Genomic DNA, 22,930 nt, shown 5'->3' with positions numbered 1-22,930 from the left:
CATATGCTAATTCCAAACTGTAGTTCTCTATCTATTGTGAGTCTACACAGTGCAATGCGTTTGCCTTCCTAGTGCGTTTTAGAGGGTTACTGATTTGATCTGTGCCTTGGGCTCTGTAATGACTTGGAACAGTGTTGGTCGGGTGGCACTTTTTTTTTTTTTTTTTTTTTAATTGGGCTGTAATTCTGCTGCTATTGCTATTTACCTGCTCGTGGTTTGGCAGGATCCTTCTTTTTTTTTTTGCAGTGTGAAGACTCTGGTGCCCTTCATGCTGTGGCGGTGTCGTGTAATGATACAGCACATCACGTCCTGCAGCTGTCCCTTAGTGAGCACTTGATAAAACGCAAGCTTTTCTTCCTGCAGAGAGTGCGGCGTGCAGCTCTCCCCGGTGTGGCATAGTAATGAGAAATGGTAGAAGTGGGGGCATGACATCACTTTCCGTGTATTACTGGCATATAAACAAGAAGCGAAAGGAGATTGATGCTTAGATTTCGAAGCTGGGCTGAATTCAAATATCCCCTTTTATCAGCCTAATGACCAGAGTTCCGATCCATCACATTTTAGTTTTGCTAGATGTTTTATACGCCTTTCACGCTGCTAGCTAATTAAGTAACTTGAAGCAGTGCTGAAAATACTACTTTGAAAACAAGATTTGACTCTGGCTTACTTCCAGTTCTTAGAAACCCTGCCACACTGTCAAATTATACTGTACAACCTCACAGGTTATATATAGATATAAACTGGTGGGGTTAAAGTATACAGTATGTGAACTCTTACCTTAAAGCAACCCATTCAGTTTAAAATAGAAAAATAGAAATGAAAGGAAAAAGTGTATGTGTAAAAAAAAAAAATATATATATATATATATATATATATATTTATAATATAATATATATATATATATATATATATATATATATATATATATATATATATATATATATATATATATATATATATATATATATATATATATATATATATATATATATATAGTGTGTGTGTGTGTGTGTGTGTGTGTGTGTATATATATATATATATATATATATATATATAATATAAATTATAATCTCAGTATCTCACAAAAGTGAGTAAATTGTCTGTCCCCTTAAAATAAAACAAAAAAGCGATCAGACCACAATCATGAGGTAGAAATTTCAGGAAGTAGTTTAATGGGACTTTGCAGGTGCCAAACAGAATACAAACAGAAAACCTATATAACTTATACAAAAAAAAGTTTTTATTCAAATATGACACATTTAAAACCAATAACCAGAAATAACTATACCAGAAATGGTGTAGTACAGTTACACATCACAAAGTATAGGTAGATTGAAGTCTTTCAGCAATTGTGTCCTGACATGTTTCGCCTGCTGGGGCTTCCTCAAGGGATATTTGTTGAAAGACAAAATAGATGTATAACTACACAAAACAAAAATACAATTCTGAAAATTCAGTACAATACCAATATGCAGAAAGATGTGTGTAAAGAAGCGGACATATCCATTGAATACTCACCAAACAGGGCTGGTTACCTGCGCACTAATGAAAAGCCGATAAAAGCTGTATTGGAGGACAGACACTGGGCTACGCTTAAAAAGCTGGCCGAAAATGACCCGAGGCCCAGGCCGGGGCCAGGCTAGCCAAAAGAAGAAAAAAAAAAAGGAAAGGGGGGGAGGGGTGGGGGGAAGTGAGGTAAAAAATAGGGGGTGGTGAACTGGTGGGGTATCTGAGTTTTTAATGACTATAGAGGGGTCATTACTGAGGGTCTTGAAGGCCTGCTGTTCCCTATGATTGTCTTTCACCATGAACCCTTTATCTACCCCCTAGCTAACTCCTTCTCTTTCACTTCTGGAACTGGTCTAAAACCTAAGACCTCAGATGCTTTGTTGAAGCAGCGACTACTAGAATGGAAGTTTGTGTCGGTTAAGGAAGTGACATCACTTCTTGATACTGAATGGTAGTAGAGCACTTCCATAATAGTAGTGACACCATTTCCCAATTCATGATTGTGGTAAAAACTTTAACAATGAACCTTCAATGATTACCCTAAATATTAGAACATCTCATAACTGTACAGAGAAGCCAAAGTTAGTAAGTGTTGCCTTATGTCTAAAACTGTTGTAATAGGAATGGCTTATTATAAGAGAATCATATCTAATTAGAAAATAAAAAAGTGAATGATTGTTGAATTTTTAACAATGGCCTCACTGCTTCTAATAGAACAGCCATTTTCAACCAGAGCTTCCCCAGAGGTTGCCAGGGGTTCCTTGAGTTGTGCCTTATTGACCTCCCATTTGATGATGCAGGTATAAATTCAGAGCCAATTCCATTTGGCAGAGCCAGTTGCATGATACCAATGATCTTGAATGATGTCTATGTCTGTAAGGATTGCATTTTTACCAGTGAATTGGTTTTAGCAGAGGTTCCCTAATGCCGAGTACACGCGATCGAATTGTCCGGCGGACTTGGTCCGGCAAATAATCCGGCAAACAGTCCCCCGGACTTTATAACGAACGGACTTGGCCCCACACGGACACTCATAGTCCACGATTTCTAACGCGGTGACGTACAACACGTACGATGGGACTAGAAAAAGGAAGTTCAATAGCCAGTAGCTTCCTTCTCGTGCTTTCTTCAGAGCATGCGTCATTCTTAGTCCACTGGACTAACACACTGAAGAACGGATTGTCCGCTGAAAGCCAAGTCCGCAGACAAATTTTGAGTCAACACTACTTTCTAAGTCCGCCGGACTTTACGATGAAAAAGTCAGCTGGAGCCCACACACGATCGAATTGTCTGGCGTACTGTGGTCCGGCGGACTAAGTCCAACGGACAATTCGATCGTGTGTACACGGTATAAGATTCTTTGAAGGGTTAGCTCTACTTTTCACCAAACATGAACAGGTAAACTATCTCACAGCTCCCTCCCTACGTTCATGGTCTCCACTGAAATTACTTCCTTGTATTATCTTTCACGTTAGCTGACGTAGCAGTCCAGACATTTGAAAGCTGTACTCTTCTTTCTTCCAGAGTGGCTCAGATATAATCTTATTAGTAAATGATGCCCGCTCACGCACCATTGTGAGCTTTATGATGCTATACAGCAGTGAATGCAAACTTTGGCACCCCAGATGTTTTGAAACTACATTTCCTATGATTCTTAACCACACTGCAGAAAGCATGAGTATCCTGGGAAATGTAGTTCCAAAACATCTGGAGTGCCAAGGTTCATCATCACTGCTATACATACAGCCTCTGAGTTGTAGACTGCATGTTTCAGATACCTGGAGTGGGCAGCAATTTTAAGGAAAAAACTTACATTTAAATGCCCATCAATGCAGCCTTATCAGTGTCCATCTGCAGCCTTGTCCATCATTGTACCCTTGTCAGTGTCCATCTGCAGCCTTGTCCAGCGTTGTACCCTTGTCAGTGTCCATCTGCAGCCTTGTCCGTGTCATTTGCAGCCTTGTCATGCAACCTTGTCAGTGTCATTTGCAGCCTTGCTGTTTAAAAATGGCGCTGCCGAGATACAGAGTCAGATGTCCTGTGTATCTCGGCGGCTCTCAGCCGTTCTCAGCGACTTTTGGCCGTTCTCAGCGGCTCTTGGCTGTTCTTGGCGGCTCATGCGGGACTGCGAGAGTGGCCGAAAGCCGCCGAGAGGCTCACAGTCAGCGGGGGATCGGCGTATGACACGTACCCACAATTTTCCCTTGATTTTATGGGGAAAAATGTGTGTTATACGCCGATAAATACGGTAATTAAAGAAGGAGAGAAGTGCAGCAGAGACCAGGGGTGGGAGAGTGTAGTAAGTTTAACTTTTTTTCAGTTTTTTTTTGTCAAAAGGGGATTTACCTCTTTAAGGGTTCCTCTAGGGAAGCAGTCTCCAAACTGCAGTTTGGGGGCCAGATGTGGCCCTTTGCTTGCCTTTATCCAGCCCTTGGGGCACAATTCCATCCACTGGCACCATAGTGGGGCATAATTCCTGTTACTGACACCAACAAAGGGGCACTATTCCTCCCACTGACACCATCAAAGAGGGATTTTTCTTACCCACTGACGCCAATGAAAGAGCACCATTCCTTCCACTGACACCAACAATGGGGCCCTATTCCTCCCACTGACACCATCAAAGAGGGATTTTTCTTACCCACTGAGGCCAATGAAAGAGCACCATTCCTTCCACTGAAACCAACGATGGGGCACTTTTCCTTCAAATGACACCATCAAAGAGGGATTTTTCTTACCCACTGAGGCCAATGAAAGAGCACCATTCCTTCCACTGACACCAACAATGGGGCCCTATTCCTCCCACTGACACCATCAAAGAGGGATTTTTCTTACCCACTGAGGCCAATGAAAGAGCACCATTCCTTCCACTGACACCAACGATGGGGCACTATTCCTTCAAATGACACCAAGGAAAGGGCACGAGTCATCCCACTGACACAAACTATTCCTTCCCACTGGCACAAACTATTCCTTCTATTGATACCATCGATGGGGCACAATTCCTGCCACTGACACCAATGATGGACCACTATTCTTCCCACTGACACTAACAATGGGGTACTATTCCTCCCACTGACACCAGTAAAAGGGCAGTATTCCTCCCACTGACTCCAGTAAAAGGGCACTATTCCTCCCATTGATACCAACGACAGGGCACTATTCCTCCTACTAACACCTTTGTGTAACACCTACTAACACATTGTTTACTCCCCCAGGCTCTAGCTCAGCCCCCTAAGGTCTGAAGGACGGTAAACTGGCCTTTTGTTTAGAAAGTTTGGAGACCCCTGCTCTAGGGTAAAAATGTTGAGAAAGGCTATAATGGAGACAGAAAAGATAACCAATAATATTTTATTCTCTTTAGTTAAAAAATCTGTTCTCAAAAATTGAGACTTTATAAAAAATAAAAAAAAATGGGGACTTTGATTAAATATATGAAGGGACTCAATTTATTATCTATTTAGTGTATGAGCAGTCTGCAGGAGAAAAGATTGTATTCCCCTTTGAGCAAAAGTGGAAATCACAGCCACATTAATTCACTTTTTTATCTGAGTTTACCAGATGAAAGAATTTTTCATTAAAATGTATTGAGAAGTTCTGAAACCAAGTGTCAGGCAAACCTGTGTTCTGGTTAAAACTACCAAAGTGACAGTACTATACTAGAAAATGCCAAACACCATAAGCTGGCCAGTATTTGTGTAATCATTCAGGCTTTGCTGCCACAGTGTTGACCAGAGACCTGATGGAATGCCTTGAAAGTATTCATACCCCTTGACATTTTCCACATTTTGTCATGTTACAACCTAAAAATATAGTAAAAGCAGGGGTGAACAGCTGCGCTAGATATGGTGATAACATAAAATTATATAGCAGCTGGAATATAGGTATACATAAAGTGTGTGTGTGTGTGTGTGTGAATAAAGGCCCATACACACGATCAGACTTTTTGACAACAAACATGCAAATTAGCTGTTTTGGAGCAACATCCGACCGTGTGTACGCTCCATCGGACAAACTTTTTTGGTTTTCATCGGACTTTTGTTGCCTGTGCGAACGGACAAACTTTCTGGCAACAAAAGTCCGATGGAGCAAAGTCTGATCGTGTGTACAGAAAACCATAGGACTTTTGTACAAAGTACAAACGGGCATGCTCAGAACCAATGCAAAAGATCAGACAACAATACAGAAGTTGACCAAAGGTGGCGGTAAAGAGCAGAAAAACCACGTGATTTGGTGAAAGTTGGCTGAAAAAGTCCTGCTGTGTGTATGCAATACAAGTTCAGGGCCGACGCCCTTTGTACAAAAATCCAAGGGAAAGTTTGTACAAAGTCCTATTGTGTGTATGGGGCTTTAGCCCACATTTATATTAAAACATATGTTTAAAACATAATGTCCATAAATGATCCGAGATCTTGTATGATTAGCACCTGGAGCTCCCTTAGCCCTTGTACACACGGTGGGACATTCAGACAACAAAATCCGTCGGATTTTTTCTGACGGTTTTTGTCCGAAACTGGTGTTGCATACATACGGTTGGACAAAGTTGTCGGAAAATCCGATCGTTCAGAACGTGATGACGTTTGTTCGTTGCGACGAGACTACGTTGCGGCTAGTAGCCAATAGCTTTGGTCCCGTAATTTGATCTCAGCATGCGTGGCACTTTGCCCGATCGGAATTCTCTACAAACGATAGGACAAAGTCCGATCGGACCATGTTGTCAGAAAATTTTATATCCAGCTCTCAAACTTTGTTGGTTGGACATTCTGACGGAAAATGTCAGATGGAGCCCACACACGGTCGGATTATCCGACAACATGGTCCGATCGGACATTTTCCGTTGGAATTTCCTACCGTGTGTACAAGGGCTTAGAGTGAAGCGATGGGCTTTGTGTAGAAATGAGAAAAGAGTGGTACCAGACTGAGTGCAGTATAAATCATATATTTACTAAAAACTAGTAGTAACTCACAGGTTATATTAGATGAGTTAAAGTGGTTGTAAACCCTTACAACCAACTTTGACCTACAGGTAAGCCTAGATTAAGGCTTACCTGTAGGTCCAAGAAATATCTCTTATACCTACACGTTTTAGGAGATATTTGCCGAAATACAGCGGCGCGCAGGCGCACTGAGCGTGCCGCAGTCAATGGCGATATGCCGCGAGTACTGGCTCCCGTGCGCATGCGCGGAAGTGACGTTATCGCGGCTTCGCCGAATGACAGCGGCGGAGCAGCGAGACCCACCGAGAAGATGGATGGCGCCGGACTACAGGGGACAGCGGTGACTTCGCTGGCTCCTGTGTCAGGTAAGTGACACATAATGGACTACTCTGCGATGCATAGTAGTCCATTATGCTTTACCTTTGCAGGGAATGAAAGAGGAAGTAAACCCATCAGGGTTTACTTCCTCTTTCAGTATGTGGTGAAAATCACCAGTCCTGGAGTCTCATAAATGTCTTCCCTTTGCAGCCTGGGGCACTGGTGTGATCTTGCAGGGACCCAGAGAATGCTGGGAACCAGGAGGCAGGAAATGAAAAGCAGCTGGTCGTGACTTCACAGGAAATGTGATTATTCACAGTGGCAAGGAATGGTAATGCATTGCGAAGCTACAGCTTCTTCATCAGACCTCTGTAGGGGCTGAATACAAATACACGCCACACTTTTCAGATATTTATTCGTAAAAAATGTTGAAAACCATTTTATCATTTTCCTTCCACTTCACACTGATGTGGCACTTAGTGTTGGTCTATCACATAAAATGCCAATAAAACACATTTACGTTTTGGTTGTAACATGACAAAATGTGGAAAATGTCAAGGGGTATGAATACTTTTTCAAGGCCCTGTATGTAGTACCTGATGCAGGAGGGACCTCTATATTTGTCTAATCATACAGGCTTTGCTGCCACAGTGTGGACCAGAGACCTGATACATTGCACATGATGCTGGAATGACCTTTCTGTATTTGTTAGATCAGGGGTGTCTAAACTTTTTTTTAAAGAGGGCCAGATTTGATGAAGTGAACATATGCGAGGGCCGACCATTTTGCCTGACATTCTTTGAACCATTAAAATTCGGTCTAAGTGTGTTCGTTCGAACACTAATACACTGCCCAACAAGAATTCTCTTGCCTTTGTGGCTGTGTGTGGTGAAGAGATGAACTCAGGTGTATTATTTGGATATGTATTTATTGGCATATAACACGCACCTTCACTTTAAGAGGGAAGTTTCAGGGAAAAAAAACTTAAAATTTTAAATAAAGTACTGTGAAGCAAAATAAGGGTCAGTGCCCATCTGCAGCGCCCACCATTGCCAGGAATGCAGCGCCCACCATTGCCAGGAATGCAGCGTCCGCCATTGCTAGGAATGCAGTGCCTGCCATTGCTAGGAATGCAGACCCTGTTATTGCCAGGAATGCAGCGCCCGCCATTGCTAGGAATGCAGTGCCTGCCATTGCTAGGAATGCAGACCCTGTTATTGCCAGGAATGCAGCCACCATTGCTAGGAATTCATTCATCATTGCCAGGAATGCAGCCACCATTGCTAAGAATTCACTCACCATTGCCAGGAATGCAGCCACCATTGCTAGGAATTCAGTCATCATTGCCAGGAATGCAGCCACCATTGCTAGGAATTCACTCATCATTGCCAGGAATGCAGCCACCATTGCTAGGAATTCACTCATCATTGCCAGGAATGCAGCCACCATTGCTAGGAATAAGCTCACCATTGCCAGGAACGCAGCCCCATAATTGCCAGGAATGCACTCACCATTTTCCATTAGTGCAGCCTTGGAGGGGACATGGAGGGGGCAGGACGAGCACCAAAGAGATCCTACAGGAGAATCTCTTGTTTACACAGCAGCCTCTTTAATAGAAAGTCCTGCCTCCTTTGATGGACAGAACAGTCGTCCAATGGCAGCGCCGGAGATGGGACTTCCTATTACAGAGGCTGCCGTGTAAACAGGAAATACTGCTCCTGTGTGCGTGGCATTTGTCCCGCCTCCTCCCTCCGAGGCTGCCTGTGGCCCCGGCACTGGGAGATCGTCGGGGGCCACAAAAGATATACATGTTTAAATAACCAGGCGGGCCGCTCAAAACCTTTGGACATGCCTGTGTTAGATCTTTCAGGCAATGTTCCAGTTTTAACCAGAGACTCTATACATAGAAGGGTGGGGGATTTACTGTGCATGGTAGCCAATCAGATTCTAACTTCAGCTTGTTCACTTAAACTTTCATAATAAAACCTGGAAGCTGATTGGTTTCAATGCAGAGCTGCATCAGATTTTTCACCATGCAGTTTTTGTAAATAAACCCCCAACTTATCTCTGCCTGACTAATTGAAATAAATAGTTTGGGCCAGCTTGCCCAAGCAAACTGTCTCTCCCTAAGCTGTCAATCCTTTGCATGTGCAGTAAAACAGTATTTACATTTTAAAAAGATGAAGTGCTAGAAACACAGCTAGTGCCATATGGAAATACTGCCAAGGTCCAGGTGTGCAGTAGGCAAAGTTTATTTACTGGTGAGACCCGACCAGGGTTTAGGGGTTCTGGTCTGTGTCAGTGTGGACAGCCAGCTGTAATGAACAGAAGTGACTCTGGATATGGGTGAGAGAGAGGAGCGGTGCCACTCTGAATAAGTCAGTTAAAATTCAATGCTTAATAAAAGTAAGATCAACTAACATTTTGATTAAATATAATGTGCATGGCATAAGTAGCTTGGGCTCCTGTAGTCCAGCTGGGCAGCGGTGGTGGTGAGCAGTTCCCAAGGCCTCTGAGGCTGAAGACTGTCGCACAACAAACACGTCAGCGGTGTTGGACGGAAGACGTGGTCGAGCTCGCGTTCTGAGCACCGCTGCCAAGCTGGACTACAGGAGCCCAAGCTACTTATGCCATGCACATTATATCTCACCACATGGGCGTACCTAGAGCATTTGACACCCGGGGCAGATCTTATATCTGGCGCCCACCCCCCCCCCCCCCCAACTTTAAACTGTAAAAACACCCTCCTCTGCCAAGATCAGCGTTTTTGAATTCTGATTTTTTTTTTAAAATGTCACCGTTGGCTACCAAGAAAACCGGAAGTGACACTGTGATGTCTTCATCGGGTTTCTTCATCAGGCTTTGTTCGGGTCTCCGGCCAGGCGGTAGCTGGTGGCTCAGGTCTCCAGGTGGGATGTGAGACCTGGGCGGAGCGGTGGGGGGATGGGGACGTCCCCTCCCCCTCCTTGTAATAGCCAATGCTGTTCATCTGTGGCAGCCAGTGACAATAGACGGGACAGGCAAGAGGTGTCATTTACTCAGATGTGAGCAGATCCCATATTTTTGGACAGATTGTGCCACGATCAGGGAAGTGGAGAGCCGGAACGGAGCTGCTATGAGGGAGACATCAGAGTGAGTTGGGGAGACAGCTGACAATACAAAGTATGGCCCATACTTTGCATTATCTGCTGTCCTCAGGGACAGATCTGATCCAGAGATCTCACTGTATGGCGATCTTTGGATCGGATCTGTCCCTGGGGACAGCAGACAATGTCATCATTGGCATTGATGATTTGATTCGGATTTTGGAACTGACCTGCTGACAAGGCGTGTTGCTTTCTGGACCATTACAGAGACAATAAAAACATCTGTCAACTGAAATACAACAATAGTTCATTGATCCCATTGTGCGCAATGGTATTGGTTTGAGAAGTATCCCCTCAAACAAACTTGATGTCTGTTTCTAAGTCAAACATATTGCTCTATATAAAGTAAGTATGAGAATAAAATCTGGTGCAGCTGTGCATGGGAGCCAATCGGTTTCTATCTTCAGCTTGTTCAATTAAGCTTTGACAATAAAACTTGGAAGCCGATTGGTTTAACGTATTCCCACAACTACAAATCAATAAAGTGATAGAAAAATTTGTTGTGCCTACCTATACGTAACGAAAATTGCAAACTAAAATAAATTTCATATGCACTACCTTTTATCTGTGCTATTTACAATAACCAAAGTCACGTGACTGTGACGACACAGGTTGGGCGGAGTTGAGTGACTCTATGCTGTGTACCAGAGAGGATGCTCTGATCTGATTTTGTAGATTGCTTGTAGTGATTAAAAATCAGAGGTTCATGTGGTATTTGTAAATGGCACAGATAAGGGTAGTATATATGAAATGTATTTTAGTTTGCAATTTTTGTTAATTATCGGTAGGCGCAACACATTTTTCTATCACTTTATTGATCTGTAGTTGTGGGAACACGTTAATTTGTGTGCAGCCACCCCAACACTATTTATATTACTGACACTAGGATATTTGCTTTTGCTAATTAGGGAGCACGAGGTAATATTAACATTTATGTATTTTGTAGCGCATCTGTAGTCTCTGACCATCCCTTGTAGATTGCTTGTAGCCTCTGACCATCCCTTGTAGATTGCTTGTAGCCTCTGACCATCCCTTGTAGAATGCGTGTAGCCTCTGACCATCCCTTGTAGAATGCGTGTAGCCTCTGACCATCCCTTGTAGAATGCGTGTAGCCTCTGACCATCTCTTGTAGAATGCGTGTAGCCTCTGACCATCCCTTGTAGAATGCGTGTAGCCTCTGACCATCCCTTGTAGAATGTGTGTAGCCTCTGACCATCCCTTGTAGAATGCTTGTAGTCTCTGGCCATCCCTTGTAGAATGCTTGTAGTCTCTGGCCATCCCTTGTAGAATGCTTGTAGTGTCTGACCTTCTCTTTTAGCATGCCTGTAGTTTCTGACTATTCCTTGTAGAATGCCTGTAGTCTCTGACCATCCCTTGTAGCATGCATGTAGTCTCTGACCATCCCTTGTAGCATACCTGTAGTCTCTGACCATCCCTTGTAGCATGCCTGTAGTTTCTGACCATCCCTTGTAGAATGCTTGTAGCCTCTGACCATCCCTTGTAGAATGCTTGTAGCCTCTGACCATCCCTTGAAGAATGCCTGTAGTCTCTGACCATCCCTTGTAGCATACCTGTAGTCTCTGACCATCCCTTGTAGCATACCTGTAGTCTCTGACCATCCCTTGTAGCATACCTGTAGTCTCTGACCATCCCTTGTAGCATGCCTGTAGTTTCTGACCATCCCTTGTAGAATGCTTGTAGTCTCTGACCTTCTCTTTTAACATGCCTGTAGTCTCTGACGATCCCTTGTAGAATGCCTGTAGTCTCTGACGATCCCTTGTAGAATGCCTGTAGTCTCTGACCATCTCTTGTAAAATGGCTGTAGTCTCTGACGATCCCTTGTAAAATGCCTGTAGTCTCTGACCTTCTCTTGTAACATGCCTGTAGTCTCTGACTGTCTCTTGTAACATCTCCTATTACATGTCTGCTGTAAAAATTTACGTGCAGCCCTTTGGTGATGTCATAGTAACATAGTAGGTGAGGTTGAAAAAAGACACAAGTCCAACTCATGGACTGCATTTGAGCATATATCAAGTAAGTTGACCACAAATGGTTTAGAGGATGGGCATGTCTCTCATCTGTATTTGGAATTATTGCAAACTCTGCTCATATTCAACCCTAAAGTGAAAATAAAGGCCCCATACTTGCCTGCCCAACAGCCCTGCACCAGTCTTCGGTCATCTTCATTGGCTGGCAGGGGAAGACGTCACAACCACACATGTGCAGGAGCCCATCCTACCAGCACTCAGAGACCAGCCCGGTACTGTAACCTGAGCTGCGCATGCGCTGCTCAGTTTACAGTGCCAGAGGAGATGGCAAACAGGCAAGTGTTGCAGTAGAGACTGTGCAGATCTCTTCTGCAATAAAAGCCTGATTTCTTTGGCAGTTTTTTTTTTATTTTTATTTTTTTTACAGTTTTGCTTTAAGCTGGCCATACACAGATCACATGTTGGCTGTTTTCTGCTGAATTGGGCAACATTGAATCTTTGAATCCTGCCGGCACCTCCCATCATTGATGTACAAAGGAGCTGTGAGGCAAATAAGTGGATGAACTGTGATGGCAACCAATCAGCACAGACCCTGGCTGTCAAAATACAATAGTCGACAGGAGAATTATTCATTTGTGTTTAGCCTGGATGGAGGAGTCTGTTTCTTCAACCTGCAGAGTGAAATAAACCTATGCTTGTATTGGCAGCTTTACTGGATTGTGTTTAGAAAGAATATTTAACGTACATGTCCCTGTGTGTGTTACATGGTCCTTTTAATATGTTTTTTTCTTTGCAGGTCAGCGTACTGACTACCTTGGAACGAAGGTTCAATCTGCAGAGTGCTGATGTGGGAGTTATTGCCAGCAGCTTTGAGATTGGGAACTTGGCTCTTATACTGTTTGTGAGTTACTTTGGAGCCCGGGGACACAGACCACGCTTAATTGGATGTGGAGGCATAGTGATGGCCCTGGGAGCTTTTCTTTCGGCCCTTCCTGAGTTTCTGACGCACCAGTATGAGTATGAATCTGGTGAGATCCGGTGGGGTGCGGAAGGAAGAGACTACTGTTCTCTTAATGGTTCCTCTACGGAAGATCTACCGGAGACCGAGATTATCTGCAGGAATACTTCAACCACCAACATGATGTACTTGCTTCTCATTGGAGCTCAAGTCCTTCTGGGAATTGGCGCTACACCCGTACAACCTCTTGGAGTATCGTATATCGATGACCATGTCAGGAGGAAGGATTCTTCTCTCTATATAGGTACAGTGAAATACCATCAAGTCAATGATTTGAAAAAGTGTGTTTTTTTTTTTTTCTCTTCAAAAATTTAGGAATAACATTGTTTGCAACAAAGTCCGAGCATAAACTGCTGCAATAGAAATATTGTCTTTTAGAGTTTAATGGCGATTATATAATTGTTTACTGGTTTTGAAGGTATTTGAGCATTGTGAAAAGGAAGTTTTTGGATCTGCTATTACCTGGCACAGTAGGGGCTTCGCTTCTCTGGCCTGCCTTTGACACTTGCCCCAGATGTACCACAACTCCAATGAGTCAGGCAATGGTGGCTTCCACCACTGTGTGAGATCCTAGGCAGTGTCAGCAACTGTCCTGACAGGTGTCCTTTAAAAGCTAACACCTTTTGGACCATGCTTCAATTTACCCCCCTATTTAGAGTGTAACCTGAAACATGGTCACAATTCGCAGCTCCCCAGCCTCAAACTGCCCCTCCCAATTACAGAATCTAGGGGTTCCTTTCCCCACCGACTCCTGTCAAATTAAAATTTGGTGCAGTTGTGCATGATTTTGCCCACACACTCGTGTCATTTATTCACAAAGACTTGTGAATGAAAAAACTACAAGCCCCTTTTCATTAGAAGGGGTGTCTGCCTATAGTATGGTACAAGTGAGCAGGATATGATGTGTTGGGGAAGGTACCTGGTGTAGTTCCCCAGTTTGCCTTGTCTTTGAGCGACCCTGTCCATGCCAGGAAAGAGGCAGCTTGGGAAAGTGTGAATATATAGATATAGAATCTGGTGGGAAGGCTACGGGAGAAGGGGAGAGGAGAACACCCTATACAGTGGGACAGTGTATTCTCTGTCTGGGGCCAGGATATGGAGTATCATGTAGGGCGGGGGTCTCTAAACTTTCTAAACAAAGGGCCAGTTTACTGTCCTTCAGACTCTCTAGGGGTCGGAATGTGGCCAGTGTGAGTAGAAAATATTTTGGCGTCAATGGAAGTATGCAATGTTTCATCACTGATATTAGCGGGAGGAATAAGGGTTGCTGTTTCGAATCCCAACCACGACACTACCTGCCTGGAATTTGCATGTTCTCCCTGGGCCTGCGTTGGTTTCCTCCGGGTATTCCGGTTTCCTCACACACTCCAAAGAAATGTTGATAGGTTAATTGGCTCCTGTCTAAATTGGCCCTAGTATGTGTATGTATGAATGTGAGTTGAGGACCTTAGATTGTAAGCTCCTTGAGGGCAGGGACTGATGTAAATGTACAATGTATATGTAAAGCGCTGCGTGAATTGATGGCGCGATACAAGTACCTGAAAGAAAGAGAAAGGAAGAAATAATAGAGCCAATTGTTGGTATCGGGGGAAGGATTAGTACCATATTATTGGTGTCAGTGGAAGGAATGGTTCCTCGGTGCCAGTCTGAGGAATAGTCCCTTGTATTAGTAGGAAGAATAGTGTCAATGGTTGATATCGGGGAAAGCAATAGTGCCCCGTTGGTGTTAGTGGAAGGAATGGTTCTCCCTTGTTGTCAGTCTGAGGAATAGTCCCTTGTAATAGGAGGAAGAATAGTGCTAACTGTTTTATCAGGGAAAGCAATAGTGCCACATCGGTGTCAGTAGAAGGAATAGTTCCCCATTGTTGGTGTCCAAGGGCTGAATAAAGACTAGCAAAGGGCCACAGTTTGGAGACCACTGATGTAGGAACCGCATAGCTTCCCTCTGGGGGGATGGGAAGGAGACTTGAGACTTTTACAACTGGGACTGTTTACATCCCCTTGCTGGGGGATTTCTGGAAATGAGTCTCTAGATCTCTGAACTTGCTATGAACTGTTTACCACTATTTATGCCATGTGCTGTCACCCCTCCATGGGTGGTTGAATTGTTTAATTTGAACTACTAATATGAGTAAACGTTATAAAAGAATGTGTGTCTGGACTGTTTCCTGGTTCTAGCCTACAAGGGAGCTTCTCTCGGAAAAGCCTTGTGCACTTGCATCACAGCAGGGTCTATTGCTAGTAAGGCCGTAGCAGGTGGGAAGAGGGCCCCGGGGTCCTGGTCATGCCTGGCTGATAAATAAAATACTAGGAACCCTGAGGAGCCTCATGTTAGGGGGACTCAAGTGAGCTACGTGGATAACCTGCGCTGGGATACGTTGTGCTATAGAGGGGATGTGCTCCCCACTACATGACATAAATACTGAAATTGGCCAGGGAATGTCTGATGGAGCAGAGAGCGTGCACCAGTTAGTAATGCAAGTGGATTTATATGGACAGTCTGCTGACTGCAATCCCTACAAGCAGCACCATGTAGTGAGTTAATAGTTTGTGATAATAGCTTCATAGTCATCCATGGCATTGTTTCCAACAGCAGCATATAATACAAGAAGAAACTTACTGTAAATATCAGTCAATTATAAACGCACAGATTTCTCTCTGGGTTCTCAACGTTCAATCACAATGTTTCCAGTGTAGTAGCAGTACATGCACAAGACTTCAATCCAAGTCACTTTAGCAGAAATATTCAAAGTTCTTATGGTATGACAACTTTTCATTTACTTTATAAATCCAGGTCGAGGTTGATTGGCATCCCAGCCTACACTCAACTGGTTTCACTGCTCCCTGGAGCTACATCAAGAGGATATTTATCTTCACAATATTTACTGTCAATTGGTATCCTTGTAGACCCTGATACGTTCTAGTTCAGATATTTGTGTAGGTGAAAGTCTATATTTTGTGTAGTTAAAAGGTGAGTGGCGTAAATGTGATCTATATTTGTGGTAAACACCTGTGCACCACCCTGCCGGCAAAACACGGCACCATGTGTTTGCACCGTGTGAACAAGGTCTAACAATTTACGTAAACGGATTAATTTTTTCCTGTGTGCATCACAATGTAACGTTGATGGGGAAAGCAAAAATGTGAGTCTTCACTCTGGGCTTTACCATTTTGCAAAAAATCAGACCTTATGTGATATCCTTTTAATCAGAAGTCTCTGCTGGTTATGTTTTTGTGGTCCATATCTAACTGATGTAAAAGTTGTGTTCGAAAAGAAAATACAGGTAAATACATTTTTAAAATTTTTCAATATTTCTTAAAACCTATAAAATAATTTATGTATGCAAATCTTCTATAAAATAAAAGCCCTATCTATCCCAAGAAAAAAAAACAAGACTGAAACAAAAAAAATGCTTTGGGACTCGAGGGTGTTATAGGGAAAAAATGGGGTCTTGGTTGAGTAACATGACCACAGACAGCGATAAAGATAAAGGTTGAAGAAAGAAATGCAGTCACCAGCACACATAGATGCTTTTCACATTGTACAGGACACCAGTGCTGGGTTCCGGATGGAAGATATGTGTACCCACTTCAAGCAAAACGGCGTACGTCAGTACTTTTGACGCTAAATAACGTTGTTATGGCAGCAGGTAAAATAAAAGTGGTTCACCACGAGATCACTTTTATTAGTGGCGGGAGAGGTGCCCACCCCCCTTCAGCTGCGCTCTGGTTGTCTCCGCTGCTTACCGGACCAGCCGGTTACGGCGGGGACTATTGTGTCCTTTTCCCGTGGGTGCCTGGCTGCTGAGTGAGGGGAAGATTGCTCACACTCGGCTCCATAGTATGGGAGGGCGGAAGCGATGTCAAACATCACTTCCGCCCATAGCTCTTAAAGGAGAATTTTTTTTTTTTTTTCAAGTGACTTTTTTTCTTTTGTTTTTATTGCATTTTTGTGTAAATATGAGATCTGAGGTCTTTTTGACCCCAGATCTCATATTTAAGAGGTGTTGTCATGCTTTTTTTTTTTTTTTTTCTATTACAAGGGATGTTTACAATCCTTGTAATAAATGTAAGAGATTTTTAAGGCTAAAAGTTTGTCGCCATTCCACGAGCAGGGAGCAATTTTTGAAGCTTGGATATCAATTTACTCGGTGTAACATTATCTTTCACAATATAAAAAAAAATGGGCTAACTTTACCTTTTTGTCTTATTTTTTTAATTCAAAAAAGTGTATTTCCCCCCCCCCCCAAAAAGTGTACTTGTAAGAACGCTGCGCAAATACGGTGTGATGGAAAGTATTGCGACGGCCGCCATTTTATTATTAAATATATAATGTTTTGGGGTTCTAAGTAATTTTCTAGCAAAACTGATTTTAGCTTGTAAACCAGTGTCAAAAAGAGGCTTGGTCCTTAAGTGTTTAAGGAGGATGGGAAAAAAAGGTCTGTGGAGTATTCAGATTCTCACCTGTGCAGGGTGAGGGGTTCCAGTGTGGTCTGGTAAAGAGGGCTTGGAGAGACCTTGGGTGGGAAAGAACTTCCAACCGGGTAATGCGGTCCTGAAGGAGCACATGTCCGTTTTGTTCAACCAACAGAAAAAAAAACAAATACAATAATTTCCTCCATATACAGAACCCTATACCCATAGTTCATACAGGGGAAGGCAAAAGTGACGTGTAGGTAAAAATCAAAATGCAGAGTTTACGACTTTAAGGAGAATGAAAATAAGGTCTGTGGAGTACTCCGAGAGTCTTACCTCTGCAGGGTGAGGGGTTCCAGGGTGGGCCGGTAAAGAGTGAAACCTGATTTACAGTTTTTGCAGGCTCAAATCCTGAAATGGGACCCAAAATTTGGAGCCTAGGCGAGATCTTCGGTGGGAATAAGCCTCCCACTGAGTACTGTGGTCCCGAAGGGGCACAAGTCCATTTGGTTCAACCAACAACAAAAAAAGAATAATTACAATAAATTCCTCCAAATACAGAACCCTATACCCATATTGGATACAGAGGAAGTACCACCACCTGAAGTGGTGATGGAATTTGCTGCACCAGGGAAAAAAAAACTTCCTTACTGGTCCCCTGAGGCAATCAACAATTCCCTGGACCAACAAGCTCTGCTGTTATTACTTGTAAGTGTTAATAGCCTCTTATCTTCTGTGCATTCAGGAAAGCATCCTTTGTTTCATTATCTTTTTATACATTTAAAGAGGAAGTAAACCCTGATGGGTTTACTTCCTCTTTCATTCCCTGCAAAGGTAAAGCATAATGGAGTACTATGCTATTGGCAGCTAAAACCTTAATCCAGGGCTGGACACACCCCAGGTGCCAGGTCGCCATGGTGACCATATGTTTCAACCTGGCGCCTGGGCTGCCGCTCGAATGCTCCCCACACCCCGTGCCCCCCCCCCCCCCCCCGAGTAGAGGGGGTGGGAGTAGGGAGGAGAGCGGTAAGATGTCTGCTCTCCTCCCCTGCCAGTTGTTGACTTGTGACATCACTTTCGGTCCTATTGGCAGTTTAAAGGTCAGGAAAGAATGAAGTGTGATGTGCATTACATTCAGTGGAGTACATGCAAGGACATTCAAGGACTTTTAGACCCTGGATGTCGCATTAAAGAAAACCTGTCACCAAAAAAAAAGAAAAGAAAAAAATCACTCGGGGGACTCTTTTTTTTTTTCCTTATGTGGTGCCGAAAAAAAGGATAAGTTACAAAAAAAAAAAATTCATGGTGTAAAACATTTAAAGTTGCACATAAAAAATAAACCCCCCTCCAAAAAATAAATAAAATTGAGGCTTCCCCACCCCTACATATAAACCAATGCAAATGCATGCAGCGGGGCTCCTATGCCCAAAAACGATGACTGCGATACACATATTACATATCGCCGCACATGCCGGAATGAGAGCAATAATTCAAGCATGAGACCTCCTTTGTAACGCTAAACTGATGACTTATAGGGGCTTTTAAAGCGTTGCTTATGGAAAATATAGGGTACTGACATACTTAAAGCGGTATTCCACTCAAAAGTGGAACTTCTGCTTATCCGTCTCCTCCACCCCTCTGGTGCCACATTTGGCACTTTTTAAGGGTGGGGTGGGGGGCTGGTACCTGTTTTTGACAGGTATCATTCTCCACCTCCTCCATCCTCCACTGGACCAATTAGTGCACCCAACAGCCAATCCGAAGATCCACTGCGGTGCCGACATCACAGGCTCCATGGACAGGTAAGTGTCCATATGTTAAGTCAGCAGCTGCAGTATTTGTAATTGCTGACTTTTTAAATTTTTCGTAGGGGAGCCTGGAGCTCCTATTTAAGTTTGACATTTTGGGAATCTATTTACCTGGTGCAACCTTGGCTTTTTATATGTTACCAAAAAAAAAAATGGGTAGTAACCTTTGTGGTAATATCCAGGGACCTAAAGAATTGGAACTACCACTATTTTATTCTCTAGGGTGTCTGCTTTCAAAAAATATAAACTGTTTGGGGGTTTTATGTAATCTTCAGGCCTAAAACGATTTTTTAAACTTAAGCAAAAAAAAAAAAAAAACACTTCAGGAACATGTTACATGTACCCGTAAAGATGTGTTTGGCTCCTAACTATTTTAGCTGGCGCCTGGACTCTAAGCAAGTTTGTAAAGCCCTGTCTTAACCCAGATTCATGTGCACGTTTGGGTGACAAATTTCTCTAAATTTCCATTCTTGTATGTCAGTCACCCCTCAATCATTGCCATATACAGGATGACACATCAATCCTTGTGATACCGATGACAGGTATAGAATTCCTGCATGACTTTGCATTTAGATGGCTCTCCATTTGGGGGTTTGGGACCCTTGGCTCTCTTTAATCCTCTTTTGCCATTCTGCAGAATAATATGAACACTTGCAGTTTATTAATCAGAGTTAGCAATGAACAGACTATGTTTGGCAAATATGAAACACATGATTACAATTGATTAATCCCTTCAGTAAATTAATATTTGCCCAGCTTGCTGCTGTTCTTTCTTCCAAAATGCAGAATGAGAACACATTTTATCATCCAATACTATTAATAGGAACTGCTCCCCATAGAATTGAGGAGCAGCTCATATATCTGGAGATTAGTTCTGTAATGCAGCAATCTCTGAAATTAAAAATAATGTCCAACTTTCCAATATTCTTTTTGTCTTGCTAGTTGTATTCTGTAAGGCACTACTGCGTGTCAGGAACCTGTCAAAATTGCATGCTTTCCTGACATGCACAGAAATGTATTGCCCTTAGCCACTTGCCCTCCGAATGCTTTACCCCCCCTTCATGACTAGGCCATTTCTTACAATCTAAGCACTGCATTATTTTAACTGACAATTGCGCGGTCGTGCGAAACTGTACCCCAAAGTTGTCATTTTTCCCCCTCCACAAATAGAGCTTTCTTTGGTGGTATGATACATATCCAAAAAAAAAAAAAAAAAAATGTCTTCATCAGTTTAGGCCAATATGTATTCTGCTACATATTTTTGGTTTAGAGAGGACTTAGGCCCCTTTCACACATGCGGACGATATGTCCGTATTTCATCCATCCGTTTGCGGATGAAATACGGGCATACATTCATCCCTATGGGATAGCGGGTGTCTGCGGATGAACATCTGCAGACACCCGATATCGTCCGCCTCTGCTACTGTCCGATTCTGCAGATGGAGGAAAATCCTATTTTTCTATCCGTCTGCAGAGCGGATCAGATGAACACGGACAGACGGTCCATGCTCATCCGATCCCCATAGAGGAGAGCTGACAGGGCGGTCCCTGCACAGTGTGCGGAGATCGCCCTGTACGCCACCGGCTCAGCGGGGACAACGGAGCGATCCCCGCTGAGCGAGTGGATCATCACGGGGCGGATCATTACTGATCCGCCCCGTGTGAAAGGGGCCTAACAATATCTTGTCATAATATTGTGTACTGGAGTGTATACGGTTGCTGGTGTTGTGTGAAAACAGCAAGTTGTCAAAATCTCCAATTACTGACGGTTTACAGTAACGGGAAGTGACGCAATTGGAGATCTTGATGAACTGCCTATTTTGGACAGAACACCGGCGGTGGCACGCGTTCACGCCTGAAAGCCGGAAGCACAGAATCACGTGTGTGTGTGTGTGTGTGTGTGTGTGTGTATATGTGATTCTGTGCAGAACGACAACCATGTAGCAGTAAATCCGTTAAGAGGTTAAATACGGTAGTGGTTTTGGTTCATGGTGCTCCAGATGCTGTGTAGTTCCGCTTTAAGGACATCATCAGTGTTCATTTTGGCAGCAAATTTCCATTTGGTTTTAGTCTAGTTTTAGGCTTAAGCCCCATACACACTATCAGATTTTCTGCTGAATTTTTCCTTCAGATTTACCAAAACCATATAATATGAGGTCAAACCTTAGGAGTTTCAAAATCTGATAGTGTGTATGGGGCTTTAGTCTTAGAACTAAAATGGCATTTTAGTTTTTGTCCCATTTTAGTCATCGCATTTTAGTCAACTAAAATTTCCAGTACATTTTAGTCAACTAAAATCGAATGTACACAGCCCCTACCCTCTGCACAATACACAGCCCCCCACAGTACACAGCCCCCCACAGTAGGGCTGGGGAAAAAAATTGATTTTAAACTTGAATTGAGTTGTGAGTTCAAATCGATTCAGATTTGAAGAAAATTGATTTTTTTTTTTCCCTTCAGAGTTTCCGTAGCAGGGGCCGTGTCCGGAATGGCACTTGACACTGGGAGCAGACATGTGCACTGTGTCTGAGGCTCTTAGCTCCCCACCGTAGCAATCCTCCTATAAATCCTCCTATTCTTGCCCTCACACACGACCCTCCTTTGTCCCCTAGCCTTTCCGGTGTGTGACTATGTGCAGGGGAGAATTTGAACTGTCCGTAGCCGCTTGCGATCCCAGCCATCGTGGACTAAGCCAAAGCGGTGGCCTCGCTTTAATAATCCGGCCCACAGCTGTGATTTATGTTGACAGTTCCTAGCAGTTAAAATCGATTTGAATCGTAAATCAAGTTTTTCCATCAAAAAATTGTTGATTATTTTTTGGGGGAAAATTGCCCAGCCCTACCCCACAGTACACAGCACACTGCCCCCTACCCTCTGCACAATACACAGCCCCCCTACAGCACACAGACCCCCTACAGTACACAGGCCCCCACAGTACACAGCACACAGCCCCCTACCCTCTGCACAATACACAGACCCCCTACAGTACACAGCACACAGCCCCCTACCCTCTGCACAATACACAGCCCCCCTACAGTACACAGCACACAGCCCCCTACCCTCTGAACAGCACACAGCCCCCCTACACCACACAGCCCCCCACAGTACACAGCACACAGCCCCCTACCCTCTGAACAGCACACAGCCCCCCTACAGTACACAGCCCCCCACCCTCTGCACAATACACAGCCCCCTACAGCACACAGCCCCCCACAGCACACAGCCCCCTACCCTCTGCACAATACACAGCCCCCCTACAGCACACAGCCCCCCACAGTACACATCACACAGCCCCCTACCCTCTGAACAATACACAGCCCCCCACAGTACACAGCCCCCCACCCTCTGCACAATACACAGCCCTGCACTTCCAGGAGACCCCCAGTCTCCTGGGGCAGCACTGCCAGCATACTCTGAAGTTAAGAATAAATCACTGCCAGCCCTTTCTCATACACAGCTCCTCCTGTGTCAATCTCATTGTAAATCAAAGTCTCTAAATATACCTCAATAGCTTCGCTCTTGCATGGACCCGGTCACATGACTGCTCTCCTCTGCCATTTCATGTATGGTCATGTGACTGCTCTCTTCCTCCAATCTAAAGCAACACTCAGAGGAGGTGGAGCAGCGGGAGGAGGAGAGCGGCCAACGAGAACCAAGCTATTGAGGTATTTAGAAGCTTCAGCTTACAATGATTGTGACACAGAAGGAGGAGCGGTGTAGGAGAAGGGGCTGGCAGTGATTTTTTTATTAAATTTTGACTTTTCTGGCAGTGCTGTCAAAGGGCCAGGAG

At 43.8% G+C, this 22,930-nt stretch overlaps 1 protein-coding gene across 2 annotated transcripts in view; it reads left to right on the top strand.

Moving 5' to 3' along the window:
• The window catches only part of SLCO3A1 (solute carrier organic anion transporter family member 3A1), a 546,291-nt gene that overhangs the window by 78,289 nt on the left and 445,072 nt on the right, over positions 1-22,930 (top strand). For both annotated transcript variants that reach the window (XM_077472554.1, XM_077472553.1), the window contains exon 2: positions 12,695-13,160. In XM_077472554.1, coding sequence (XP_077328680.1) covers positions 12,695-13,160 — 466 coding nt within the window. The remainder of the gene's footprint in view (positions 1-12,694; positions 13,161-22,930) is intronic.

This window comes from Lithobates pipiens, unplaced genomic scaffold (genome assembly GCF_037356315.1).
Source record: "Lithobates pipiens isolate NorthernLeopardFrog02 unplaced genomic scaffold, aLitPip1_a1.2 Scaffold_8, whole genome shotgun sequence".
Classification (NCBI taxonomy): domain Eukaryota; kingdom Metazoa; phylum Chordata; class Amphibia; order Anura; family Ranidae; genus Lithobates; species Lithobates pipiens.
This window is presented reverse-complemented; position numbering and strand designations above follow the sequence as displayed.